Source organism: Lotus japonicus, chromosome 3, assembly GCF_012489685.1.
Source record: "Lotus japonicus ecotype B-129 chromosome 3, LjGifu_v1.2".
Classification (NCBI taxonomy): Eukaryota; Viridiplantae; Streptophyta; class Magnoliopsida; order Fabales; family Fabaceae; genus Lotus; species Lotus japonicus.
Genome location: NC_080043.1, coordinates 80,766,385 through 80,790,926, shown reverse-complemented (window position 1 = coordinate 80,790,926; position 24,542 = coordinate 80,766,385). Strand labels below are relative to the sequence as shown.

Genomic DNA, 24,542 nt, shown 5'->3' with positions numbered 1-24,542 from the left:
CTTGGCTAAATTCCGCACCCCCAAAGCCTTACTGTAGTATGCTATAGGATTTTTTCCTTGCATCAAGATAGCTCCCAGCCCACTTCCCGAGGCATCACACTCCAATAGGAATTCCTTGACGAAGTCTGGTAGAGCCAGTACCGGTGCCGTGGTCAGCTTTTGCTTGAGTGCATCAAAAGCTTGTTGGGCAGAGGGTCCCCATTGGAACGCGTCCTTCTTGGTCAGTTCAGTTAAGGGCTTGGCTATTGTACCATAATTCCGTATAAACTTCCGATAGTATCCCGTGAGTCCAAGGAACCCTCGAACACCTTTGACAGTTGTGGGGACGGGCCAATCAATAACGCTGCGAACCTTATTGGGATCAACCGCTACTCCATACTCTGAAATCATGTGGCCCAAGTACTCCACTGTTTTCTGGCAAAGCTACACTTTTTCTTGTTCGCCGTCAGCCGTTGTTTCTGTAAAACCTGCAACACCATCTCCAAATGAGCGAGATGTGATTCCCAGTCCCTACTATAGACCAGGATGTCATCAAAGAATACCAAAACTCTTTTCCGCAACATTGGCCTAAATATCTCATTCATCAAACTCTGGAATGTGGAAGGGGCGTTCATAAGACCAAAGGGCATTACCAAGAACTCGTAATGCCCCTCATGGGTCCTAAAGGAGGTTTTGTGAATGTCTTCATCTCGCACCCTCACTTGGTGATAACCAGATTTCAGGTCCAATTTGGAGAAGAACCGTGCCCCATGTAACTCATCCAAGAGTTCTTCAATGACGGGTATCGGAAATTTATCTGGTATCGTGACCCGATTGAGAGCGCGGTAGTCTACGCACATTCGCCACGTACTGTCCTTCTTTTTTACCAAAATTACTGGACTTGAAAACGCACTAGTTCTCTGCCTGATGATTCCTGCTTGCAGCATCTCCCTTACCTGTTTTTCAATTTCGTTTTTGTGCAAGTGAGGATAACGGTAGGGCCTCACGTTAACCGGTCCCTGTCCTTCTTTGATATTTATGCAGTTCTCCCTTCCCCTGCTGGGTGGTAATCCTGCCTTGGTTTCAAAGACCTTGTCGTACTTCTCCATCAGGCTACTAAGGCTTCCTTGTTGTGTGTCGGTGAGGTGATTGCCTTCAGTCCTCTCTTGTCGGGCAGGCCCAAAGAGGCAGAGGACCCCAGTAGCTTCAGCCTTGGCCTTGCGTAAAGTCTGCTGTAGAGCGACCATGGTGTCTTCCCCGGCATTGAGACCTTGCAACGTAACCCACTGTTGCTCATCCCAAAATCGCATTTTCTGTGTTTGCCAGTTTACAATCGTATCCCCAAGTGTCTTCAACCACTCGATGCCCAAGACCATATCAGGTCCCCCTAATTCGAATAGGTGAGGTGAGCAGTGGAGCTGATAGCGCCCCACCTCCAAATCGATGCTTTTGCATCGACCTCTGGCATGAGACTGAAACCCATCACCTAGCTTGATGGTCATTCGTGGGGTATCTGCCACCTCCCAACCCATACGCTGGACAAGCTTCTGATCGATGAAGTTGTGGGTTGCCCCGCTGTCGATCAACACCAATACCGGTACGCCTTGGATGGTTCCTTGAAGCTTCATGGTGCGTGGCTGTTCCTGAGGCTTGTTTGCGATGTGGTAGAAGCTTATCATGCTCATCTCTCCTTGAATTTCATCCTCTGGATCCTCAACTTCCATGGCTAACACCTTTCCTTCCTCTGAATCCTCATCCCCTTCTTCCACGATTAAAACTCTGAGTTGTTTATCTGGACATTGGTGAAGAGGGTGATAGGGGCCTCCACATTTGAAACATTGGCCCTTTTGCCTTCTCTCCAGAAGTTGTGGATAAGTTAAGTGGGAGAAGCCTCTATCTCTCGGCCCAATCCGTTTTTGCTCGCCTGGGTTTTTTGTTTCCATTTTTGGGCCATTGTAATTGGGCTTGTTTGAGGGCCCTCCCTCCTTAGTGCCTTTGACCCATACCCAATCCGTTCCACCAACCCGACTCGGTACCCCTGATCCACCCTTGTAGCTTGGGTTTCCCCCAAATCGGGTGCTCCGGGAGTAACCCGACCCGTTCTCGCCCTTAACCTCCTTCTCCACTGCTCTTGTCAACACCAGCAGCTTTGATCGGTTCACTCCACCCATCGCCGCCAAGCTCCGCACCTTCCCCCGGATCTCCTCCTTCAAGCCATGGAGGAAGTAACCTTGGAATTGCTTGTCGGGCAGCTTAGGAATTTGAGCAGTGAGGTACTCAAACTCCGTGATGTACTCTTCCACGGTGCCTCGCTGACGGAGCTCCGTTAGCTGTTCATACACATCACCGTCGCCGTGTCCACCGTAGCGCTCCAGTAACGCCTCTCTCAGTCGTTCCCATGTGAGTGTTTCCTCCGCTTCCAATAGCGAGTTGTAGAAATGAATGGTGGGACCATCCATGCTCAACTGAGCTAGACTAACCTTCACCTCCGGTGAGATTTCTTGAACCCTGAAATATACCTCTGCTCTCGAGATCCAACCAGCAGGATCCTTACCATCAAAGAGAGGTAACTCCACCTTCTTTACTGAGTGTCGAAACTCAGTCCACGCGTCGCTGTGCAATTGAGGTGATCGTCGTTCCGTCTCCGCTCCCAGCGTCAGATCTGGCGTCTGCGCCGATGTTCCGTTCTTCACTCCCGATACTCCCCCGGGACCGCGATTCACACTGGACTCTTCAGCACGAAAGGATTTTCCCAGTGATTTTTCCATCATCGCGACAAGCGACGTCGGCAAATCCTTGACCGCCGTCGTAACCGCCGCCAGTGAGGATCGAACCTCCGCGAGCTCCGTCTCCAACGCGTCGATCTTCGCTTCCATAGGGACTATTGTGGTTTTGGATTTCCGGGGTGGCATTCACTGGCCCTGACGAAAGGATCCGGCAGGTCGGACCAAATTGTTAAGAACCAAGAACTCAGAATTCACAGTCAAGCAATTAACAGGTAAATGAACTAACAATGATTGTTTATTGATGTTTAGTAGAAAGTTTTACAGAGGGGGAATGGCTCCCGGAATCTGCCCAGAGCCTTGCTCCTATAGGAAGCTAATGCTTCCTACTCATACTTTTAGCCTAGGATTCTCCAAGATGCTCTCTCTACCCCCCTTACTCTCCTTATATACTAGAGTCAATACAATCACTCACTCTCTCTCTATTCTGTTAGGCAGTTACTTATCTATCCCCTTCTTACCCCTCCTGGAATATACCCTCCAAACCTTAGGGCCCGCAACCTCCTGATGAACTAAGCTCTCATGTGGGTTCGTCACCAGGCTATCATTCCTAAAAACTTCTTTTAAGGAATGACAACCAGCTGTAACTGGCTTGGCAAGCATTACTTGACCAGTTGTGGCCAGAGATAATCACTTAACTTTAAAAAGGGATTATATTTACCAACATATTCAAAGAACATATGTTTTTTTATATTGTAGTTATTTGATTGTGATTCTCAGTGTTTCTGGTAGAAAATTGAGATCAAAATTGTAAGACATGAGCAGCTTCCTAGTTGTCAAAGCTCTGCACCTCTTTCTTCTCTATTATAGTGATAATATTCTTAGTGACCAGGAATTAGAGCTGCACTCATATCTTATAGTTACTAAGTTAATTAGTCATGATGCAATTATTTGTAACAAAATTCTTGTATTTGTACCCCATAAGTAAACTCAGAAAATGATTCACACACATGCATAAATAGTAAATAGCTGCTGATTCAATTTTTAAGTGGCATTAAGCGCATAATACAGCTTAGTAAAGCATGTTAGAACCAGAATATTTAATTCATTCAAGATGTACAGTGGTACGTAGGGGATTTCTAATGCACACATACACATGAAGGAGGAAAATTCTTCAAGGAATATTCATAGAATCAGGAGACATTGATATCATTTGAAGAAGGCTTGAATTTGAGAATGTCTCCTCCAGTGAAGGCCCTCTCATGCTCCCTCCATCAGGAATCTCTTTAGTTAAGTGTACCAACTCCCTAGCAACATCGATCATTCCCAGCTTTCCATCTGCACCAAATAGCAGGCATCTTGTTGCAAGGTCTGCAATTACCTGTATCTGCTCTTGCCGATTATGCGGTTGCTCATGATAGTAAAGAAGTGGATCAACAATTTCTTCTAGCTTCCCATCTCTTATTTTCTGCAAGGCTGAAGTAGGAGAGTCCAAGTGATTTGAGCCTGAGATGATCTCAAGAATCACCACACCCATGTCATAGACATCATTTTTGCAGAAGCGAAAGCACTCGCGGTTCTTTACAAACTGAGATTCATAGCTAACATCAGAGCTAAGTAGCCCAAATCCTGCAATCTTGACAGAAAAATCATCATCTAGGAAGATGCAGCTAGACTTGAGGTTATGGTGAAATATAGGAGGAGACTTCTCATAATGTAATAATGCAACAGCGCTGGCTGTTTCTGCAGCAATAGTCAATCTCCTATACCAATCTAAACCAAGTTTTTGCCCTTTACTCTTGCTTAAATGCTCCTCCAAGGTACCATTTGCAGGGTATTCATAAACCACTAGGGGATTGTAACCAGGGTCAACACAGCATCCAAGAAGGCACGCCACATTCCTGTGTACAATAGCAGATAGAACCTCAATTTGTGACAGGACTTGCACGATGTCCTTCTCATTCCCACATTTTAACCTGTGGACAGCTACGTGAGATCCATCTCCGAGAACTCCAGCAAACATTGTCCCGTTATTTCCGTGCATGAGCTTCTTCCCCTCTTCAAAACCATTGGTGGCTTCCTCTAGCTCTCGGTGGCTGAATAGTCGAGTTCTACAACCTTTGCGAAATGAAATGTTATGATAATAAGCCTGCTCAGCATCAAACATTCCTGGCTTTTCTTTTCTTTTAAGAAGATAAAATAGTACAATCAAGGAGGCAACAATAATAACTGGACCGAGGATTCCTGCATGTTACGGATGTCATTAGATTGACTCAGAAAGACAATAAGAGTAAATCATACTGCCCTATTTTGAAGTATGCTTAAAGTGGACTCTCCCCTTTAATTTAAAAAATTGTACTTTCTGGAGAGATGAAATGTATGCATTTTCCTTTTCTCTACAATTTCAAGGTCACCAGCTAATTTTCAATAACATTAATCTACAACTGATTTTTAGGACTTTCGAATGTGAAGTTTTAAACACCCTTATTATTGGCTTTAGAATTTCACCCAAAATCTTCATTGCAGTTTTTAAGTTCCAAAACTGACATTAGAGGTTAAAAACTGGTAGCAGAGGATGTTGAGAATCACAGAGATATAAGAAAGAAGTCTCTGAAAAGCTTATTTTGAACGTCATGCCAATGCTAATGAACTTGACATTATAGTTTCACTAAAAACCTTGAGCTAATGGGGGTCTAGGGAAGCCAAATGGTCAAGGCTACAAATCACAAAGTGAAGTTGACACCAATTCTTCACCCTAAATTCTTTTATAGTATTTTTATCTAACTCATCGGTAACCAATGTGAGGTTTCAAACTCATACTTGAATTTCCAACATATTTTACTCTAACATAGCTGAGCATGATTTCAACATTATACTGATGAAGGGAGGATGTTGAAAAATTGTAAATAGGAACCAATCCTTAATCCCTTTGATTTCATCAATTCAATATGTCTCACTGGTTGCGATTTTGCACACAAAAGACTTCAGCATAAGTTTTAGATATTTACAATGCTAGTAGCTACTTACCAGCAATGATAACCATTTTTCTTTGATCATGTCTTTTTATGTGGCAATCACTTCCATATGCTTCATGTCCATCCTTGATACAGGCTGCAATAGATACATCAATCAAAATTAAGTATCAGAGCTGAATGGAGATTGCTCCCAATAACTAAGCAATTTAAAGGACTTAGAACCCAAAAATCCTTTTACTGCATAAAGAGAGAAGATAACAATAATATCTCAATGTGTATATCATATTTTTACCTAGCTTGAAATTGCTATCTCACATATGCCAAGTATCACTCGTGAACAGTTTTCAAAATAGAAGGCCTATTGCCTGACACTTTCATAAAGAATTGTCATTACAGATTTATAAGTTAGTCCAATGCTGTACTATCAAGTCTTGTGTACATATAAGTGACCTTACTTTTCCTTAAGGTGATGCAAGTATTAGTATAAGTTTCTAAACTATTATACTATTCCTTAGTTTCACAACTTGCTTGTGCTATTTGAGAAAATAATGGTTTTTCTATGACTAATGAAGTCAAGAAAAAGAGCAAACAAAATCAAGATGTAAGGTCACATGATGGGATTTCTGAGCATTTGATTGTTTTTTTCTATAGGCAAATGTTAGTTGTTAGTAATGTCAGTAAATTAGTCATCATCAAGGTTCGAACCCTGGACCCTTCACCCTTCATCCCACCCAACCCTTATGTCCCTAGCTCTTACCACTTGAGCTAGAGCAAACAAATCAAGATGTAAGGCCACATGATGGGATTTCTTAGCATTTGATTGTGAGGGTTTCTAAAATAAAGATTATGAACTTCAGATGAAAGCAGAAGAATAAGATAATTGTCAATATAAGATGTGAAAACAACTACTCACCCGGCAAGCATCCTGTTCCATTAGCAAACCCGTCACCAACAAATCCATCTTGACAAACACACCTTACACCTCCTGCAATTGCTGTAGCATTAACAATCTCTGCATTCCTTGCACAAACATCCTTGGAGGAGTTTCTAGGAACACCCCATTCCAATTTGACCCCACGTTTTCCTGCATATGCCCCTCTCAAAACAGCCCAACTAGAAAATCCCCTGCATCCAAACTGAGAAAACACTGAAAAGCCTTCACCAAGATGCCATACGCTGTGGTCAGAGAGTGGATAACAGCAGCCAAGGGAACCACTGCCACTTCCATCACAACCAGGAAGGTTAATCGTTTCACAATTCGCTTTGCATAGCGAAGAATCCTCACAGTCATAGAGACCAATGACATTATCAACTGAGACTCCAAAGTAGTCCTTTCCTCCAAAACCTTCACCAAATGAATTCAAGTCATTGTACTGGCGGCAAGGCGATGTGCCTGGAAAGCCTACTAACAACCCATCTGAGAAGAACTCCAAAACCGGATAGTTTTCTGAGCCGATTTTAAGCAGAAGGGAAGCTGAATTTGAGCAAGAGAGGTGGAAAGCAGGGGAAACTGACACACAAGAAGTATTGACATAGAATGGAAAAGGAACATGAAACTTCCCACATGTTTCATTGCAAGAATTTGGATGCAAAGGGGGTTCAATTAGTTTTGCTTGCACTTGGAGGGAACAAGTAAATGGCAAGAACACAAGAAATCCAAAACTAACAATAACAAAAGAACTCAACATTGGTAGTGGCAGTGAAAGGCCTGTTTGACTCTAAAGGAAGAAGAGTTCATGGCACCCCTTTTATTGCATAATGGAAAATGACACTAATAAAATAATGAGAAAATGTTGAAGGTATAATTAAGCTATTGGGTAAATAACACATGAATGATAATATTTCCAACACACATTTTCACGCAATAGTTTATTTGGGCTTGAAGCTTGAACAATGCACAGACCTACTAATCACATCCTGAAACTCAGCTTTTTATTACTAGAATAAATTGGGAGCAGCAATGATTGAACTCTATATCATTTAATCATAGACGCTCTGATACCATGTCATGAATCAATTATCTCGATAGCCTAAGTTGTAAATGACACATGAATAGTCATACTTCTAAGATACATTACATCAAACATTTTACATGCATGAATAGAAACATAACAGTACATAGTATGTTTCTGATGAAGATTTGTTTTGAGATATGCAATGAGAAACAGGCTGATGAAGACGTGGCGAGATCAGGGAGGTACTGGGTAATGAGGAAGGGCATAGAAGTTGGAGAAGAGGGAGACGATTGGTCTGTGGAATGGGGTGCAATAGGTACCAAAATAATATGTGGGGGAGTGTGTAGAGTGAGCGTGGCCAAGGGGTGTGAGCATTTCAACCTTGTTGAAAATTGAAACTTAGTTTACGTATCATAGAGTGTGGTGAAGTTGCATGGGAAAGCTGAGAATTGGAGCACACAATGAGGAATAAAATAAATAATCTAGTTTCAGAATTACGGAATGTCAGATCTGTCAACAATGTTACGATGCGTACCTTACAAAAAGTGAAACCTACATCATAATCTTATTAATATTCATATCAGTAACACTTTTTTATAAATTTCAAAAAAAAGTAACATTTTTTCTTTGATCATGTTAAAATTCATGTGAGTCACTCCAATAAATCACACTTAAATTTCAACCTATTAATACAAAAACGTTTGAAATTGAGTATTAAAATGAGTGTTGCTCACATTTTTTCTTTCTTTCATATTCAGTGAAGTGTGGGGCTGATGGTACTATACAGTTTAGAGTGTAGTGCATTGGTGCTTCAGAAAACGATGGCGGGACGTAAAGCCCAAATTAGCGCTAAGGTTAACTTTGTTTTGTGTTTGGAGAAGTGTTTGTATCAAGGCAAGCAGAATTCTACATATTTTTAAAGCAAAAATGTACGACTATAAAATTTTTATAGAGGTGAATTGAGGTGTGACAGGTTAATCCATGGGACATAATAGTGACGTTTAAAATAATTTTATTGTAATGGTAAAATCTTATTATATATGCCTGTCATTGCCACACAAATTATAGAGTTTTAGTCCCCGAATGATAGCTTAAGTGGTAAGAGTTAGGGGGCGTTTGTTACAAGTTATCAAAAATCATACCCGGGTAAGTGGATTCCCAGAAATATTATGATGAGAATGTTATTCCCGGACATCTTTTAAAAAAGTGTTTGGTTGATAGATTCAATTCCCAGGTATGTTTTTAAAATTTATTTAATTAAAATATTTAAAAATATAAATTTTGAAATAAAAATGATAGTTAGTGGGAAATAACTTCCATTCCCATGGGAATGCAAGATAGTCATCCTTGAAGCCAGGAATCCTGAGTTGCTGAAATGAACTAAAATCTTTTCCCTGGAAATGTCTCATGCCTGAGTATCTTTTTTCCTAATCTTATACCAAACAAAGGAATCTACATTCTCACACCCATCATTCCCAGGAATGTTTTACATACCCATGTAACAAACGCCCCCTTATAGGACATGTGGGTTGGGTGTGTGTGGGAAGTTAAGGGATCAATTCCTGACGGATGCAAATTATTTTTTTGATGTAAAATAAAATTATAGAGTTTTAGAAAAATAACTCTACAACTTTTTACTGTCAAAAATGGTCACAAATTAATGGTGTATGTCTTAAAAAAATGTGGTGTTTACCGATCACCACTGAAAATTAAAAATACATACATTTACACCATATTTAACATAAATTGGTTTTAATATAAAAAAATGTAGAGGAGATATTTGATTTTAAAAATTCATATTTTTATTTTTTTTTAAATAGAAAAGAAACTGAAAACACGTTTTGTTAATATTTAAAAAATATCTTTAAAAATATGATCAAAGGAAAAAAAAAATATTTTCATTTTGGTGAAACTTAAACATTTAAAGCAATGAGATGAAAATGGGTACTAGTGGTGGTAGGAGCGATGGTGGCAACGACAACAACGGTGGAGGCCTTGATGGTGGCTGTGATGACGGTGGTTGTCGAGGCGGTGACAATGAAATGAAAAGTGGTGTAGTGGAGGTTGGCAGTGATACTAGTGACGAGTTTTTAACATGATCCAATATGTAATTATTGTTACTTTTAGATATAAAATTAAACTATAACAGTGCTGGTTAGATTTTTTGGTGTAAGACAAACATGTTCGAGCTGAGAACATCCACATTATGATGGGGTTAACTTTTTCAATAAGATTTTTTCAATTCACAAGATTCGAACTCGAGATCTTACTTAAAGATAATCAAACATGTACCACTTGAACCAAAATATTCATTTTCAATTTTTATACTTATTGGTGTATTTCTTTTTCCAACCAGTGCTACATTTGAAGGCAGGAGGCAGGTTATAAACAATATTAAAGTAAAAACGATTTTAAGTTTCACCGAACACGGTGATACTTCACTTTTCAAGTTGATCTACTATGGAGAGTTGAAATAAAGAGCAAACTTTTTTACCTTCAAAATAAACATTCTAGTTGATGTTTTTTTTTTGTCAAATAGTTGATGGTTTTATTATAGTTTATTGACACAGTTGAAAAAAAAAACATTTAAATTTCATTTCTCATCAAAACCATGAAAATATTCTCACACGAAAATAACTAATTAAATTTTTCTTATTTGATATTTTAATTAATTTATCTCTGTAATGTTTGTCTAGTTTATGATTTTGAAGTTCGATTTTTTTTAACGAATTTTTTATTTTTTTTATACATTGAAAGATAAATTACGTCATTTAGGGATTGATCCCTAGACCCCCGACCCATATGTCCCTTAAATAATTTTGATCTCTTAACCTCCTCACTCCACACTCATTCTCTTGATCTACTTCTTCTCTGATATTACATATGGTACATGTTGCTGGTTACGAGCAAAATACCCTCCACTTAAGAAGGAAAATTAAGGATTTTAAGAGGATGAGTGTGTACGTGGTTTAATTGATATTAGGCTATGTTTGGCACGCCTAGCTGATAAGCTAGCTGATAAGCTAGCTGAAAGCTGATAAGCTAGCTGAAAGCCGATAAGTTAGCTGATAGCTGAAAGCTGAAAAGCTACGTGATTGAAACAAAAGTGTTTGGTAAAACTAACGGTTGAACAAGCTGAAACTGTAAAATAACATAAAAGGACATACTTGTATACTTCTTTTATATTTAACATTATTTTATTTTCACATTAATACATATATGATATTAATACTAAAATTATTATAACTTTAAATATTTTAATTTCACTCAAGTTATTTATCATCTTAAAAATATAATATTAATTTTTACTTATTTAATTTTCTATATTTTTATTAAATTAAATATAATAAAACATATAAGGCTAAAGGTAGAATTTTAATAAAATAATAAGGATAAAAAAGAAAATAAATTCAATAAGCTATAAGCTTTAAGTTATAAGCTATCTCAGTTAGCTTATATCTTAAAGCTTTAAGCTACTGGAATAAGCTCTTTTACCAAACACTTTTAAAAAGTTTTTAAGCTAGTCAAATAAGTTTTAAGCTAGTCAAATAAGCTATAAGCTAGCTGAAATGACATGCCAAACATACATAATCATATCCTCTATTCTTTTTGTTGTTATTTTGAAATGAGTCTATTATTGATTATTATCCCAAAATTGTTGTCTTTATTCCTAAAAATTCAAGATTTTGATTTCAATAAACAAAGAGTTTTAAAATAACTCAGATCTTATCTCACTCGGCCCAACCCACTTTTGTGGTTGAAAATCCAAGTTTGGGCTATGTTTGGGCCTTAATTATGGGCCTAAAATACTCTTTTAATAGCATGGGATGCATCATGATCCACTATCATGTTCAATTAGACTTTTCATTTTACGGGAAAATGAGGTTGGCACTTCACCCTCTATGTAGCCAACAAATGTTTTTCTATATGCTCAAGCTGGTGGTAATTTATGCTGGAAATGTACTTCTCACACTACTAGAATTTTGTTGTTTAACAACCAAATCAAATCCATTGCCGCTACGACTAATTTAATGACCGATAACCTTTGTCCAAAAAAAAAAAAATGACCGATAACCTTTTTATGTAAAATTGATTTTTAACTTATTACTTATTAGCAATTGAATCAATGGTTTGTCAATTAGTGATTAGTGGTCACCAACTTGCGGCTTACGTCGCTATTCTTAATTAATCAATTTAGATATCTCATGTAATTGAGGAAATTCTACTACAATTGCATGTTTTCACAAATTTGTTCTTAATCTCTTTTAAATTTTCATTTTCCAATTTCAAAATTATTCAGCAAATCTCCAACCATTTTTTTCCACTTATATTTCATTCTCATTCTCATGAATTTTTGTTAGACAATCACCTTTGACTATATTTATTTTGAACCTATTCAAGAATTTGGTGATCAAGTTTTTGTTTTGTGGATTATCTAGAAACAAGAGATTAAAGTGGTGTGAAGTGGCTGGCAAGGCAATTTGCCAACATGAAATCAATTAAAAAAATCAATAGACCATAGTTTCACTCAAGTTTAATGGCAAACGTTTGGAAAAGAAAGGCTCAAGCTCAACCATAGGTGAGAGAGAGAGAAGAGAATCATCAGATAACAAGAAAAGAAAAAAAGTGAATGTTCGTCCACTCTACTCCACTCACCCAGCAACTTCAGCGTCATTTCCCCACACAAACACAGACCAAAGCTTCAATCTTTTCAACAATTCATTCGACCCCATCACTCTTATTCTTCCTCAACAGCAACAACATGTCTCTGTAAGCGGTTTTACACTCCTGGGTAGTGATGGATTTGGGGGGACACATCATGACCCGTTTGGTCGGAGACTACATACTGGGTCCTCGAATCGGGTCGGGTTCCTTCGCCGTCGTGTGGCGTTCACGGCATCGCCACTCTGGGTTGGAGGTTGCGGTCAAGGAGATTGATAAGACAAGGTTGAGTCCCAAAGTGGGTGAGAGTCTCATCAAGGAGATCTCTATTCTCAGTACCATCAATCATCCTAACATCGTTAGACTCTTCGAAGCGATTCAGGTATGGTAATTTGTAACCCTCTAACGTTGTTGTTTGATTGTTTTGCTTGTTTGAGGTAACATGTTTTTTTGGTTTTTTGTTTCTTGTGTTTAAGACCAGTGACAGGATTTACCTTGTTTTGGAGTATTGTGGTGGTGGGGACCTTGCTGCTTACATCAATCGCCGTGGGAGAGTTTCCGAATCCGTTGCTCGCCATTTCATGAGGCAATTGGGTGAGTTGAGTTCTCTTGAATTGAATCCGGTGGTGTTTTTTATTAGAATAAAGTAACACCTTCAATTTAGTCCATGAAGAAAAGGTTTATGTTAGTTTCTGAAAGATAAATAAATGGCCACACTAGGAACTACTTTGATCAACGGAATGAGTAGTCTCATGGCCACAATCTGCATTCCTTGTGCTAATTGGTAGACAATGTATAAATTTCTAGTGTTTTTAATCTAGTGTTCTTCTTGTAGCTGCTGGGTTGCAGGTGCTTCAAGAAAAGAACCTCATACATAGAGATTTAAAACCACAGGTCAGCGACGGTCTTGTAAATTATAAACTTTTCTTGGTACTTACTCATATGTTTGTCTCGGTATTGATTGTTGCTGTCAATGATTGCATTAGCTTGTCGAGAACGTTTGGATTCTTCTATGATTGTGTGCACACCAGGGGGAGCTAGTGTACAAGTTATAATGTTACCTTATCATAAGTTTATAACTTAGATTACCATTTTGTTTATAGCTTCATGCCTATAGAATGCAGTACCTTTAGGTAAATACCCTACAGAGACAAACAAGGACCACTGAAAAAAAAATCTCTAGATGGAGGACTAATTAGTAATTACCTTCAACACTCAGATTTTTTCTTTCGAGGTAGGGGGCTTCTTGGAAATTGCTGGAGTGCTGGGTGTACTGGAAGAATAAATAGTTTCATATATTCTATTAAAAATCCAGATGACCCTCAGAAATTGTGGGTTTGAACTTGCCACTTGGTTTAGAAATGGTGATGTGAGCATGTACTTACTTTACTGTATATATCATGGATATAATCAACTCCCTTGCAACCCCCTAAAATTTTCTGAGTTATTATTGTACGTATAGTAATTGTTCATATTTTGACTGTGTTTTCCTCTAAACATGCAGAACTTACTGTTGGCCACTACTGCAGCTACACCAATTATGAAAATAGGGGATTTTGGTTTTGCAAGGTAGGATTGTTTCTTAGGAAGCTAAACAATACAAGCACATATTGTTTATTCCTCATTAATTGCTGCTATATGCTAGAGAAACCTGTTTCTTCTTGCTTCTTTGTTTGTTTGTTGGTTATTTTTTGTGTGGTTTCTTGATTTTTGTGTAATACAACTGATAGCAGGGGTCATTAATAATTTGATTTATTAGACACTAAGTCATCTTATCCCTTCTTAGTTCTTATTGATACTAATTGCTAAGTTTAATCGCTGTATATAATATATTCCTTTTAGTTTATTTGAAAGAGGGCAAGCCTCGGCGCAATGGTGTCATGTGACTTACGTTGCGGTCACTGGTTCAAGCCGTGAAATCAGTCTCTTGCACATATGCAAGGTAAGACTGTCTGCATTAGATCCACAAAGTGGATCTGGCCCGTCCCTGGACCTCGCGCATAGCGGGAGCTTTATAGCACCAGGTTTGCCCTTTACCCTTTTCTAGTTTAATATGAAAAATACTCAAATGGTCTTCTCATGTTTGGTAGGCTTTATCTTCAAATATGTAGAAAGAACGATAAGGTATAAAAAATAGTTTTTGTTCTTCTTTAATTTGGCAGCTACCTGATTTATTGTTGTGCTAGGTCTCTCGCACACCAGCAGTTGGCAGATACACTATGCGGTTCACCGTACTACATGGCCCCAGAGATAATTGACAGTCAAAAGTACGATGCCAAGGTGACAAGTTAGAACTTGGATCACTAAAATTGCAACTACTGATATATACTGTTACATTTTTCTTTTTTTACCAAAATTGAGGAAAAATTATGGGTGCAGGCTGATTTGTGGAGTGTTGGGGCAATATTGTATCAGCTAGTGATTGGGAGGCCGCCATTCGATGGAAATAGTCAATTGCAGGTAGTGAAGGGGCTACACAACAATATTTCTTTTCTTTTTATCAAAATTTTAAAATATTAGTTATCTATGTACTGTTTTTATTCTTCTTCTGAATAATTGTTTATTTTGTTATTGTAAAGATCTGTCTTTTTCCTCAATTTCATTTGTTTTTTCAGCTTTTTCAAAACATTTTGGCATCTACTGAATTACGCTTTCCACCAGAGGCTTTGGAAGAGCTACATTCTGATTGCTTGAATCTTTGCAGAAGCCTTTTACGTAGAAATCCAGGTATTTATTGCGACTTTACTTCATGTTCATTGGTACTTGTTTATTATGCTGCAATGCTTTGTAAATGAAAATGTGTAAAGGTGGTGGGTTTGAGGTTGAAATATCATGATACATATATTTTATATTACAGTTAGTGCTCATGTAGAAAACTTCTCTGAAGTTGGACTTTAATGTGCAGAGGAGAGATTGACATTCAAGGATTTCTTCAATCACAATTTCCTACGGGAACCGAGGTCATAATTTTTTTTATTTTTTGTTTTTTAATTCAGTTCCATGTATCCCTGTTACATTTTCTTTCCATGTTGTTGGTGGCTACTTTTTGTAATCTCTTAAAATTCTTAACTTATAGGTCAGTGGTGAATATTGAACAGTCTCAGTTACATCAGCCAGAAAGTTCAATGGTTCATCAAGTAGATGGCTCTGCCTCTGAGAAGATGTCTCAACTACAACTTGGTGCTGGCACTCATCTGTCAAACCAAGCTCAAGGTCTATTACTCTCTAAAAACTGTACTCACTTTGCATTGTTTCCTCCCAGCTATCATTTTTTCTTCCCAAATTCTAATCCTAGTTTTTCTATTCAGTTTCCCGTTTATTGGAGTCCATTGAGAAAGATTATGTCTTCATCAATTCTCATTTTGCATCATTGGAGGATTTCTCTGACTACTTTGAGGCATTAGCCCAAGATAATTCCTCAAGCAGAGTTTCTATCGGTCCTTCAAAGAGGACTAACCTGGAAATAAGCGTCGCAAAACAAACAAAGGATCTTCCTTCTTCCTCCACTGGTGGGTTAGGAAACTTTAAAAGCAATGAATTTGCTGCCTTGACAAAAGATCAGGGAATTTCCTCACTGCACCCTTCAAATAGGTTAGAGTTGTTGCATCAGTATTTGCAGGTCCTTGGAGAACTTTCACAGGAAAAGGTACGTTTGTCTTGTTTATCAAATCGTTTGCCATTGCATTCATATTTTTATTGATAGGTTGTAAAGATTTAAATAAAAAAATATTGACATTGGTTGTAAGATTTATATTGTAGTGTAGAGTTTTATGTTCCTTTGATATTCTTTCTCCTGTTCTGTTCTCTGTTTTATGGATGTCATGGTCTATGCTGTATTGCACCTCAGAATGATAAGTCAGCTCTGTTTGCATGAATTCTTTTACCAATTACTTTGGAATTTCCTGACTGCATTATTTTGTTTGTCATGGCTGCTTAATGCGTCTTTGGATTGGCTAGTAGCACTAAATTTCAAAGAACATTTTTTTGCAAAAGTTGCAATGTGTAGCTTCTCAAATTACACAATTCTGACCCTTCCAACTTTGATAAAACACACTATTAATAGTCTAGTACTGGCTGAATGCTTAATTGTTTTCATATTTTCTATCATCACATGTTAAGAGGGTTGAGTCAAACCATGAAATAAAGTTTCATTTTGCAAAAAATGTGGCATACCCACTTGGTATATTTATCTATCTCTGCATTTCTTCTTTTCATTTTTGTCAGCTAATTTCAATGGTTATCTCTTCCAGTATAATACGGAGCTGTATCTTGAGTCGCTTGCACTTGAGTTGGTGGTTTTGGCTATATGGAAGAAAGCTATAGAGATTTGTAACTCTTGGAAAGCCTCCAGTTCTGAGAGCAGTTCTGCTAATCAATCCGAAATTACATGTGGAGGCTTGGGCTTATCACAAACTACGGAGCTGAAAATAAATTTTTGTGATCCTCCATCTGTTTCCTTGTGGGCTAAACATGGGTTTATTGGTGCAGTTGATCGTGCTGAGAAACTGTCATGTCATATTCAAAACATGGATGGTAGGACTTATTTTGTTTCTTAACTCCATCCCTTCATATTATCAAAATAAACCATCTTAACTATGTTCTCATAAAACACACTGCAGGGGCTGCTGAGATGCCAGATGCAATGGAGATTATATTTCAACAAGCACTCTTAGTTGGGACAAGTGGTGCTGTGAGTAGACCAACACTGTCCATTTGTCATTTTTTTTATCCTTCTGGTCTTCCCTCAAGGGCAGAAACAGGGGTCATTATGATAAATTAATTAGTATTTGCCTAATAGGTTTTTGTTCCATTTTTTTAGGTAGATGAGTATATGAAGAACAGAGATAGGGCTACTGCAGCTTACTCAAAAGCAATGCTTCTACTTTTGTTCATTGTGGGAGAAGCAGAGAACCTTCCACTGAACCCACCATTTTCACTTCTTGCTGCTGATAAGAAGCGAATCTTACAATATATTCGCAATTTGCAGTTTCATCTGAAATCCTCATCTGAGTCCTCTTCAAAGGAAGCCGATGCTCTTGCGGCAAAGTAAATAAACAGTTGTATATAGTTGTCATTGCATCACCACTTTTGGAATTGGTGAAGCAAGTTACTGCTGATATTCCTTTGACAGATACCATCTTGTATATAGAGGTATATATAACCTACCATGTCTACGTAGAGGGGCTTTGCCTTTATCGCATGCGTGATTATGTACATAATCTCAGTAATTCTTTGAAATGGAATTTGTAAATAGTGTATAGCTCATATCCTGTACAGTTTTGAAACCAGATCAATGTATTCGAATTTATCAGGATAAAATTGTATTTAATTTTCACTTCCTGTAAATCTGTTTTTCAAACCAAAGAGCCTCTTATTCACATGTTTGATTAAATACGAAAGTGAAGAGAAAATGTTATTTTCATGGAAAAACAAAAATGGCCCTAAAGAAAAATAGGCATGATAGAACAAGAGATTTGATAAAAAGCATGTTGAAACAAGAAGAGAAAACAAATAGATAAAATTCAGTTTCTCTTCTCTTTTGGAGAGAAAATAAAAGATGTGCCCACCTCATTTTTTTTCCTTCACCCTTTTCTGGTTTCTTTGAAATCACTCTTCACAAATTCTCTTCACCCAAATTCTCCTCAACCAACAGGTAAAAGCACAGCTGTAATACCAGCTAATGTCTAATCTGATTACTTATACAAATACGAAGAGTAGTTCTAAGCGGATGATTTCGAAGTTCTAATTAAAATCTATCATAACGTCAGTAGAGTAGGACATCAAATCAAATATAAATAGGGATTGGTGCAAAGGAAAACTCGGGTAAACCATATCGAAAAAGACAAGATTAAGACATGTCATGAAGTTAAAAACATTTAATATTGAGAATCATATATTTATGTTAGTTACCAGATTAAACAGGAAATAGAAAAGGAAATAAATTGGAAATTGTATTGATAGTGCACTGAATCCTCTGGTGGAAACCAGAAGCAGCGTTTGAAGAAGAATACAAGATGAAAATGCATAAAGTAAAGATAATAGAGCAAATTTGAGAATGCTCCAGCTCTCCCAAGTCCTAGCCAAAATCAGCCTACCTCACTCTCTCTCCGTAACAAACTTATATTCCCCTAGCTAATAGTTGTGGTCCCATTCTCATCATTTAGGATCTGCCAGCTCACAGGTGATTATTTGGGGAATCATAGCTTCTAGAACATTAGTCATCAGATGTTGCTTGGGCCTCCTAGTATAAGTCTTGCCAAACCTGGGCCTAGAGCTTGGGTTTGCAACATCTCTCCCCCCTTGAAACTCAGCTTGTCCTCAAGCTGATGGTCAGGAAATTGGTCCAGCAACCTACTGAAATATTCCCATGAATCTTCAAATGCAGGAAGATTTTTCTACCTAACTAAGACCTCAAGATCTCTAGTTCTGTTTTCTCTGGTGTCCATTATAGCATCTGGTTCAACCTTCAATTCCCAGTCTTCAGTAAGATTAGCTGGTAAGGGCTGGCTAATAACCCCTGCATTCACAGCTTTCTTGAGCAGGGAGATATGAAAAACTGGATGCACTTGACTTCCCTCTGGTAGTTGTAGCCTATAAGCAGCAGGATTGATTTTTTCTATGATTTGATAAGGGCCATAATACCTTGGGCTTAATTTCTGATTACTTCTCTTTGCCAAACTCTTGAGCTTATAAGGCTGAATTTTCAAATATACCAGATCTCCCACCACATACTGAACATCCCTTCTATGCTTGTTAGCCTGTTGTCTCATTCTGTTTTGTGCCTTTTCTAAATTACTTTTCAGCTCATCTAGAATCATATTCCTTTCAGCAGTCAGCTTTTCTACTTCATCCACTGATGCCAAAGAGTCATTCCCTCTAACAATCACTGGAGGTTCTCTTCCATATAAAGCCTTGAAGGGAGTGGTTTTGATGGCAGAATGGTAATTGGCATTATACCAAAATTCTGCCCAGCTCAGCCACTTAGGCCACTGTTTAGGTTTTGATCCAGTTACACACCTTAGGTAAGTCTCAACACATCTATTAACCACCTCAGTTTGCCCATCTGTTTGTGGATGATTGGCAGAACTGAATTTCAATTTTGTACCAGCTAGCTTGAACAGCTCTGACCAAAATGTGCTTAAGAAAACCCTGTCTCTATCTGACACAATGGAAGTAGGAAATCCATGTAATTTCACTACCTCTTTGATGAACACTTCTGCAACTTCCTTGGCATGATAAGGATGTGAAAGTGCAATGAAATGTGCATACTTTGTAAATCTATCTACCACTACCAGAATAATGTCCTTACCCATTGCTTTAGGGAGCCCCCCAATGAAGTCCATGGAGATGTCTGACCATCCTTGAGAAGGAATTGGTAATGGCTGGAGATATCCTGCAGGGTTAAGTGCCTCATATTTGTTCCTCTGACAGACTTCACACCTTTACACAAAGTTCTGAATGTCTAATTTCATGCCTTCCCAGTAAAAGAGAGCTGAAATCCTCTTGTAAGTTCTGAAAATACCAGCATGACCTCCTATAGCTGTGTCATGAAACTCTTTTAGGATGGTGAGTAATTTACTTGAGCCTTTAGGAAGAACAATTCTGTCTTTGTACAGTAGTTTTCCTCTCTTTAATTGAAAACCAGCAGGAATGTTCCCATGAGTGGCTATCTCTTGCAGGATTTTTCTGTACCTTTCATCTTCTAATAGCTCAGCTTCTAGATCATCCCATTCATCACACTGAACTGAAGAAATTGCAGAGAATTGTAGCTTTCTTGATAAAGCATCAGCTGCTTTGTTCTCCACCCCAGGCTTGTATTTAATTTCAAAGTCATAACCCATCAATTTGGACATCCATTTTTGTTGATCTTCTCCCATTAGTCTTTGGTCTGCTAGGAATCTCAAACTTCTCTGGTGAGTGTGTATAACAAACTTACTGCCAAGGAGATAATGTCTCCATTTTTGCACAACCAGTACTACAGCCTTTAATTCCCTTTCGTACACAGATTTTGCTTGAGCTCGGTTGGACAGAGTCTTGCTCATATAAGCAACTGGCCTCCCTTCTTGCATAAGGACTGCTCCTAGCCCTTTTCCTGAAGCATCTGTTTCTAAGATGAAAGGCTTATCAAAATTGGGTGGTGCAAGGACATGAACAGTGGTCATCACTTCCTTCAACCTGTTAAAAGCCTTGGTTGCTTCTTCACCCCAAGTGAAGCTATTCTTCTTGAGTAATTGGTTGAGGGGCTGTGCTATCTTGCTGTAGTTCTTAACAAATCTTCTGTAGTATCCTGTCAATCCTAGGAACCCTCTTAGTCCCTTTACCTCCTTAGGAATTGGCCAATCTAACATATCTTGAATCTTACTAGGATCAGCTGCAACCCCTGCTTGTGATATGACATGCCCCAAGTAAATGATCTCTTGTTGACCAAAAGAGCACTTCTTCTGGGTAGCCACTAGATGATTCTCCTTCAAAACTTGTAGCACAATCCTTAGGTGTTCCTTGTGTAAGTCTTCATTCTGGCTGTAGATGAGTATATCATCAAAAAATACTAGCACAAACTTCCTCAGATAAGGTCTCAACACTTGGTTCATGAGAGCTTGAAATGTAGATGGAGCATTTGTTAGTCCAAATGGAAGAACCAGATACTCATAATGACCCTCATAGGTCCTAAAAGCGGTTTTGGGAATATCCTCTTCCTTCATCCTAATTTGATGATATCCTGATTTTAAATCTAGCTTAGAAAAAACCACAGCAGCACCAATTTCATCCAACAGTTCATCAATAATAGGAATAGGGAATTTGTCTGGAACAGTAGCCTTATTGAGGGCTCTATAGTCTACACAAAGTCTCCACCCTCCATCTTTCTTTTTGACAAGAATAGCAGGACTACTGAAAGGACTAGTGCTTGGCCTAATGATTCCAGATTTCAACATGTCCTTAATCAACTTTTCAATTTCATTTTTCTGATAAAAGGGGTACCTGTATGGCCTGATGTTGGGAATTGAAACCCCATCATGTAGTTGTATAGCATGGTCAGTAGCTCTCCTTCGAGGTAGTCCCTTTGACTCCTGGAAAACTTTAGGATACTCTTCTAGAATTACCTTCATTCCTTTTGAAATCTCAGCTACTGTTTTTGTTTCATCTTCCTTGCACTCATAGGATAAGTTACTCCTTCTGCTGCTAGTTGTTCTGTGATTTTTATTGATTTCCAGTTAGCTGCCACCTTGCACCTAGATGGTTCCCCTTGCAAAACCAGCTTCTGCCCCTGAGAATACCACGGTATAACAAGGTCCTGAAAGTTTGCCTCAATATTTCCCGGACTAGCGAGCCAATCCATTCCCAAAACCAGTTCTGTTCCACCCAATCCCAGTATGAAAAAGTGTTGCATAATTGGGATTCCTTGAACTTCCAGTTTCAGGTTCTTACACACTCCAGAATTTCTTTCTTTGGTCCCATTCCCCACCTCTACAACATACTCAGAAGTGGCTATGATTGGAATTTCTAATTCAGCCACCAAATCTTGTGAGATAAAGTTACTTGTTGCCCCATAATCAATCAGAATCAGAATTTCTCTTTCTCCTATTTTCCCTTTGACTTTGAATGATCTATTAGAGGTCAAGCCTTCGTTACTGTTCAAAGATAACTGAAGAACCTTGCCTTCCAACACGAATTCCCCATCCTCAGCTTCCTCAAACACTTCTTCTTCCTCCTCCTCTACTTCCATGAGGATTAGCCGGTAATTTTTCATGGAGCAAACATGTTCCCTTCCCCACTTTTCGCCACACTTAAAACATAATCCCTTTCTACTTCTCTCTTGTAATTCATTTTGGCTCAATCTCTGTCCTCCATTCCACTTCTTTTCTAGGTGTTTCCCTTCAGTTTCAGAATTTCCAAGGTTTACCTTATTCTGTGATTGCTTCCCTTCATTGTCCTGATTTCCAGCTCCTCCTTTGGACTGAGAACTTACATAAAAATTTGGAAATCTTCCCCTGTTTTCCCCTGAACTGGGAAATTCTTTCCCCCTATCCCTCCTTTGTCTTTCCATCCCCTTTTGTCATCCTCTCTGGTTTTACCCCCTTTAATGGCCATATTCTTTTCTTCTAACAACAGGGCTCTGTCCATCAACTCTGCCAGATCTTCAGCGGGGTATAACTTCATCTCCGCCTTGATTTCTTCTTGCAATCCATTCAAGAAAACCCCCTTGAGTACTTCACTGTCAGCATTCCTCATGGGTGCTGCTACCAGCTCAAATTGCTCACGGTACTCCATTACACTCCCCTTCTGTTTGATATTGAACAAGGGACCATATGGGTTCTGAACCAGTGTTGGTTGGAACCTGCGAATCAACGCTTGTTTGAAAGGTTCCCAAGCTCGTTCATGGGTTTGCTCCTCCCACCATTGGAACCAGCTGAGTGCTTAGTCTTCCATGGCTATCATGACCAACTCGATTTTCTCACCTTCCTCCACTCGGCTGAGACGGAAGAACCTTTCGACCTTTGTGATCCACCCATATGCGTCGTTGCCGTTGAACATTGGAATGTCCACACGCCTTCCGGTTACAGCCCGCAAATGGTTTCGGTGGTGACGGTGTTCGAATCGCTCTTGTCTGCGAGTCACAGAGCGCGACCCGGTTCGTGATCCGGTGTCAGTTCCTCGAACGGAAACAGAACCATCCACTCGTGATGGTCTCCGATGACGAGGGGTGTGAGAGCGGCCTCTAGTTCTCTGTCGATCACGACTCACGAAGAGTCGCTGGAGCTCCTCGAACTGCTCTTGAGCCACCTCCTTCATCTCTGTGAACGAACGCTCCAAGTTATCCACTCTCGACTCCATAACGCCGCGGGTAAGCGCCATACAAGCTCCCTTTTGGATCGGGAGCTCTGATACCAATGTTAGGTACCAGATTAAACAGGAAATAGAAAAAGAAATAAACTGGAAATTGTATTGATAGTGCACTGAATCCTCTGGTGGAAACCAGAAGCAGTGTTTGAAGAAGGATACAAGATGAAAATCCAGAAAGTAAAGATAATAGAGCAAATTCGAGAATGCTCCAGCTCTCCCAAGATAATTTTTCATGGAGCAAACATGTTCCCTTCCCCACTTTTCGCCACACTTAAAACATAATCCCTTTCTACTTCTCTCTTGTAATTCATTTTGGCTCAATCTCTGTCCTCCATTCCACATCTTTTCTAGGTGTTTCCCTTCAGTTTCAGAATTTCCAAGGTTTACCTTATTCTGTGATTGCTTCCCTTCATTGTCCTGATTTCCAGCTCCTCCTTTGGACTGAGAACTTACATAAAAATTTGGAAATCTTCCCCTGTTTTCCCCTGAACTGGGAAATTCTTTCCCCCTATCCCTCCTTTGTCTTTCCATCCCCTTTTGTCATCCTCTCTGGTTTTACCCCCTTTAATGGCCATATTCTTTTCTTCTAACAACAGGGCTCTGTCCATCAACTCTGCCAGATCTTCAGCGGGGTATAACTTCATCTCCGCCTTGATTTCTTCTTGCAATCCATTCAAGAAAACCCCCTTGAGTACTTCACTGTCAGCATTCCTCATGGGTGCTGCTACCAGCTCAAATTGCTCACGGTACTCCATTACACTCCCCTTCTGTTTGATATTGAACAAGGGACCATATGGGTTCTGAACCAGTGTTGGTTGGAACCTGCGAATCAACGCTTGTTTGAAAGGTTCCCAAGCTCGTTCATGGGTTTGCTCCTCCCACCATTGGAACCAGCTGAGTGCTTAGTCTTCCATGGCTATCATGACCAACTCGATTTTCTCACCTTCCTCCACTCGGCTGAGACGGAAGAACCTTTCGACCTTTGTGATCCACCCATATGCGTCGTTGCCGTTGAACATTGGAATGTCCACACGCCTTCCGGTTACAGCCCGCAAATGGTTTCGGTGGTGACGGTGTTCGAATCGCTCTTGTCTGCGAGTCACAGAGCGCGACCCGGTTCGTGATCCGGTGTCAGTTCCTCGAACGGAAACAGAACCATCCACTCGTGATGGTCTCCGATGACGAGGGGTGTGAGAGCGGCCTCTAGTTCTCTGTCGATCACGACTCACGAAGAGTCGCTGGAGCTCCTCGAACTGCTCTTGAGCCACCTCCTTCATCTCTGTGAACGAACGCTCCAAGTTATCCACTCTCGACTCCATAACGCCGCGGGTAAGCGCCATACAAGCTCCCTTTTGGATCGGGAGCTCTGATACCAATGTTAGGTACCAGATTAAACAGGAAATAGA

The 24,542-nt window shown here is 39.3% G+C and overlaps 3 protein-coding genes across 4 annotated transcripts; 1 reads left to right on the top strand and 2 right to left on the bottom strand.

The window, feature by feature from the left end:
• Positions 1–386: 386 nt before the first annotated feature.
• LOC130744819 (uncharacterized) lies at positions 387–2,855 on the bottom strand. Its single transcript, XM_057596968.1, has one exon. It carries the CDS (start codon positions 2,853–2,855, stop codon positions 387–389), a length of 2,469 nt encoding a protein of 822 aa, XP_057452951.1.
• Positions 2,856–3,713: 858 nt separating this feature from the next.
• Positions 3,714–7,972, bottom strand: LOC130746350 (probably inactive receptor-like protein kinase At2g46850). Its single transcript, XM_057598954.1, has 3 exons — positions 6,591–7,972; positions 5,730–5,813; positions 3,714–4,946 (listed from the first exon to the last, which is right to left on the bottom strand). Exons 1-3 carry the CDS (start codon positions 7,363–7,365, stop codon positions 3,877–3,879), a joined length of 1,929 nt encoding a protein of 642 aa, XP_057454937.1. The 5' UTR covers positions 7,366–7,972; the 3' UTR covers positions 3,714–3,876.
• A 4,182-nt stretch (positions 7,973–12,154) lies between these two features.
• Positions 12,155–17,640, top strand: LOC130746351 (serine/threonine-protein kinase ATG1a). 2 transcript variants are annotated; one of them, XM_057598955.1, is made up of 13 exons: positions 12,155–12,676; positions 12,771–12,888; positions 13,130–13,188; positions 13,799–13,863; positions 14,481–14,574; positions 14,674–14,754; positions 14,910–15,021; positions 15,200–15,254; positions 15,371–15,507; positions 15,603–15,940; positions 16,545–16,827; positions 16,914–16,984; positions 17,114–17,640. In XM_057598955.1, the coding sequence occupies exons 1-13, from the start codon at positions 12,431–12,433 to the stop codon at positions 17,342–17,344; spliced, it is 1,890 nt and encodes a 629-aa protein (XP_057454938.1). In that variant the 5' UTR covers positions 12,155–12,430; the 3' UTR covers positions 17,345–17,640. The 2 variants fall into 2 exon arrangements, with proteins under 2 accessions (XP_057454938.1, XP_057454939.1); XM_057598956.1 differs by having other exon boundaries at positions 12,537–12,676; positions 12,776–12,888.
• Positions 17,641–24,542: the final 6,902 nt, after the last annotated feature.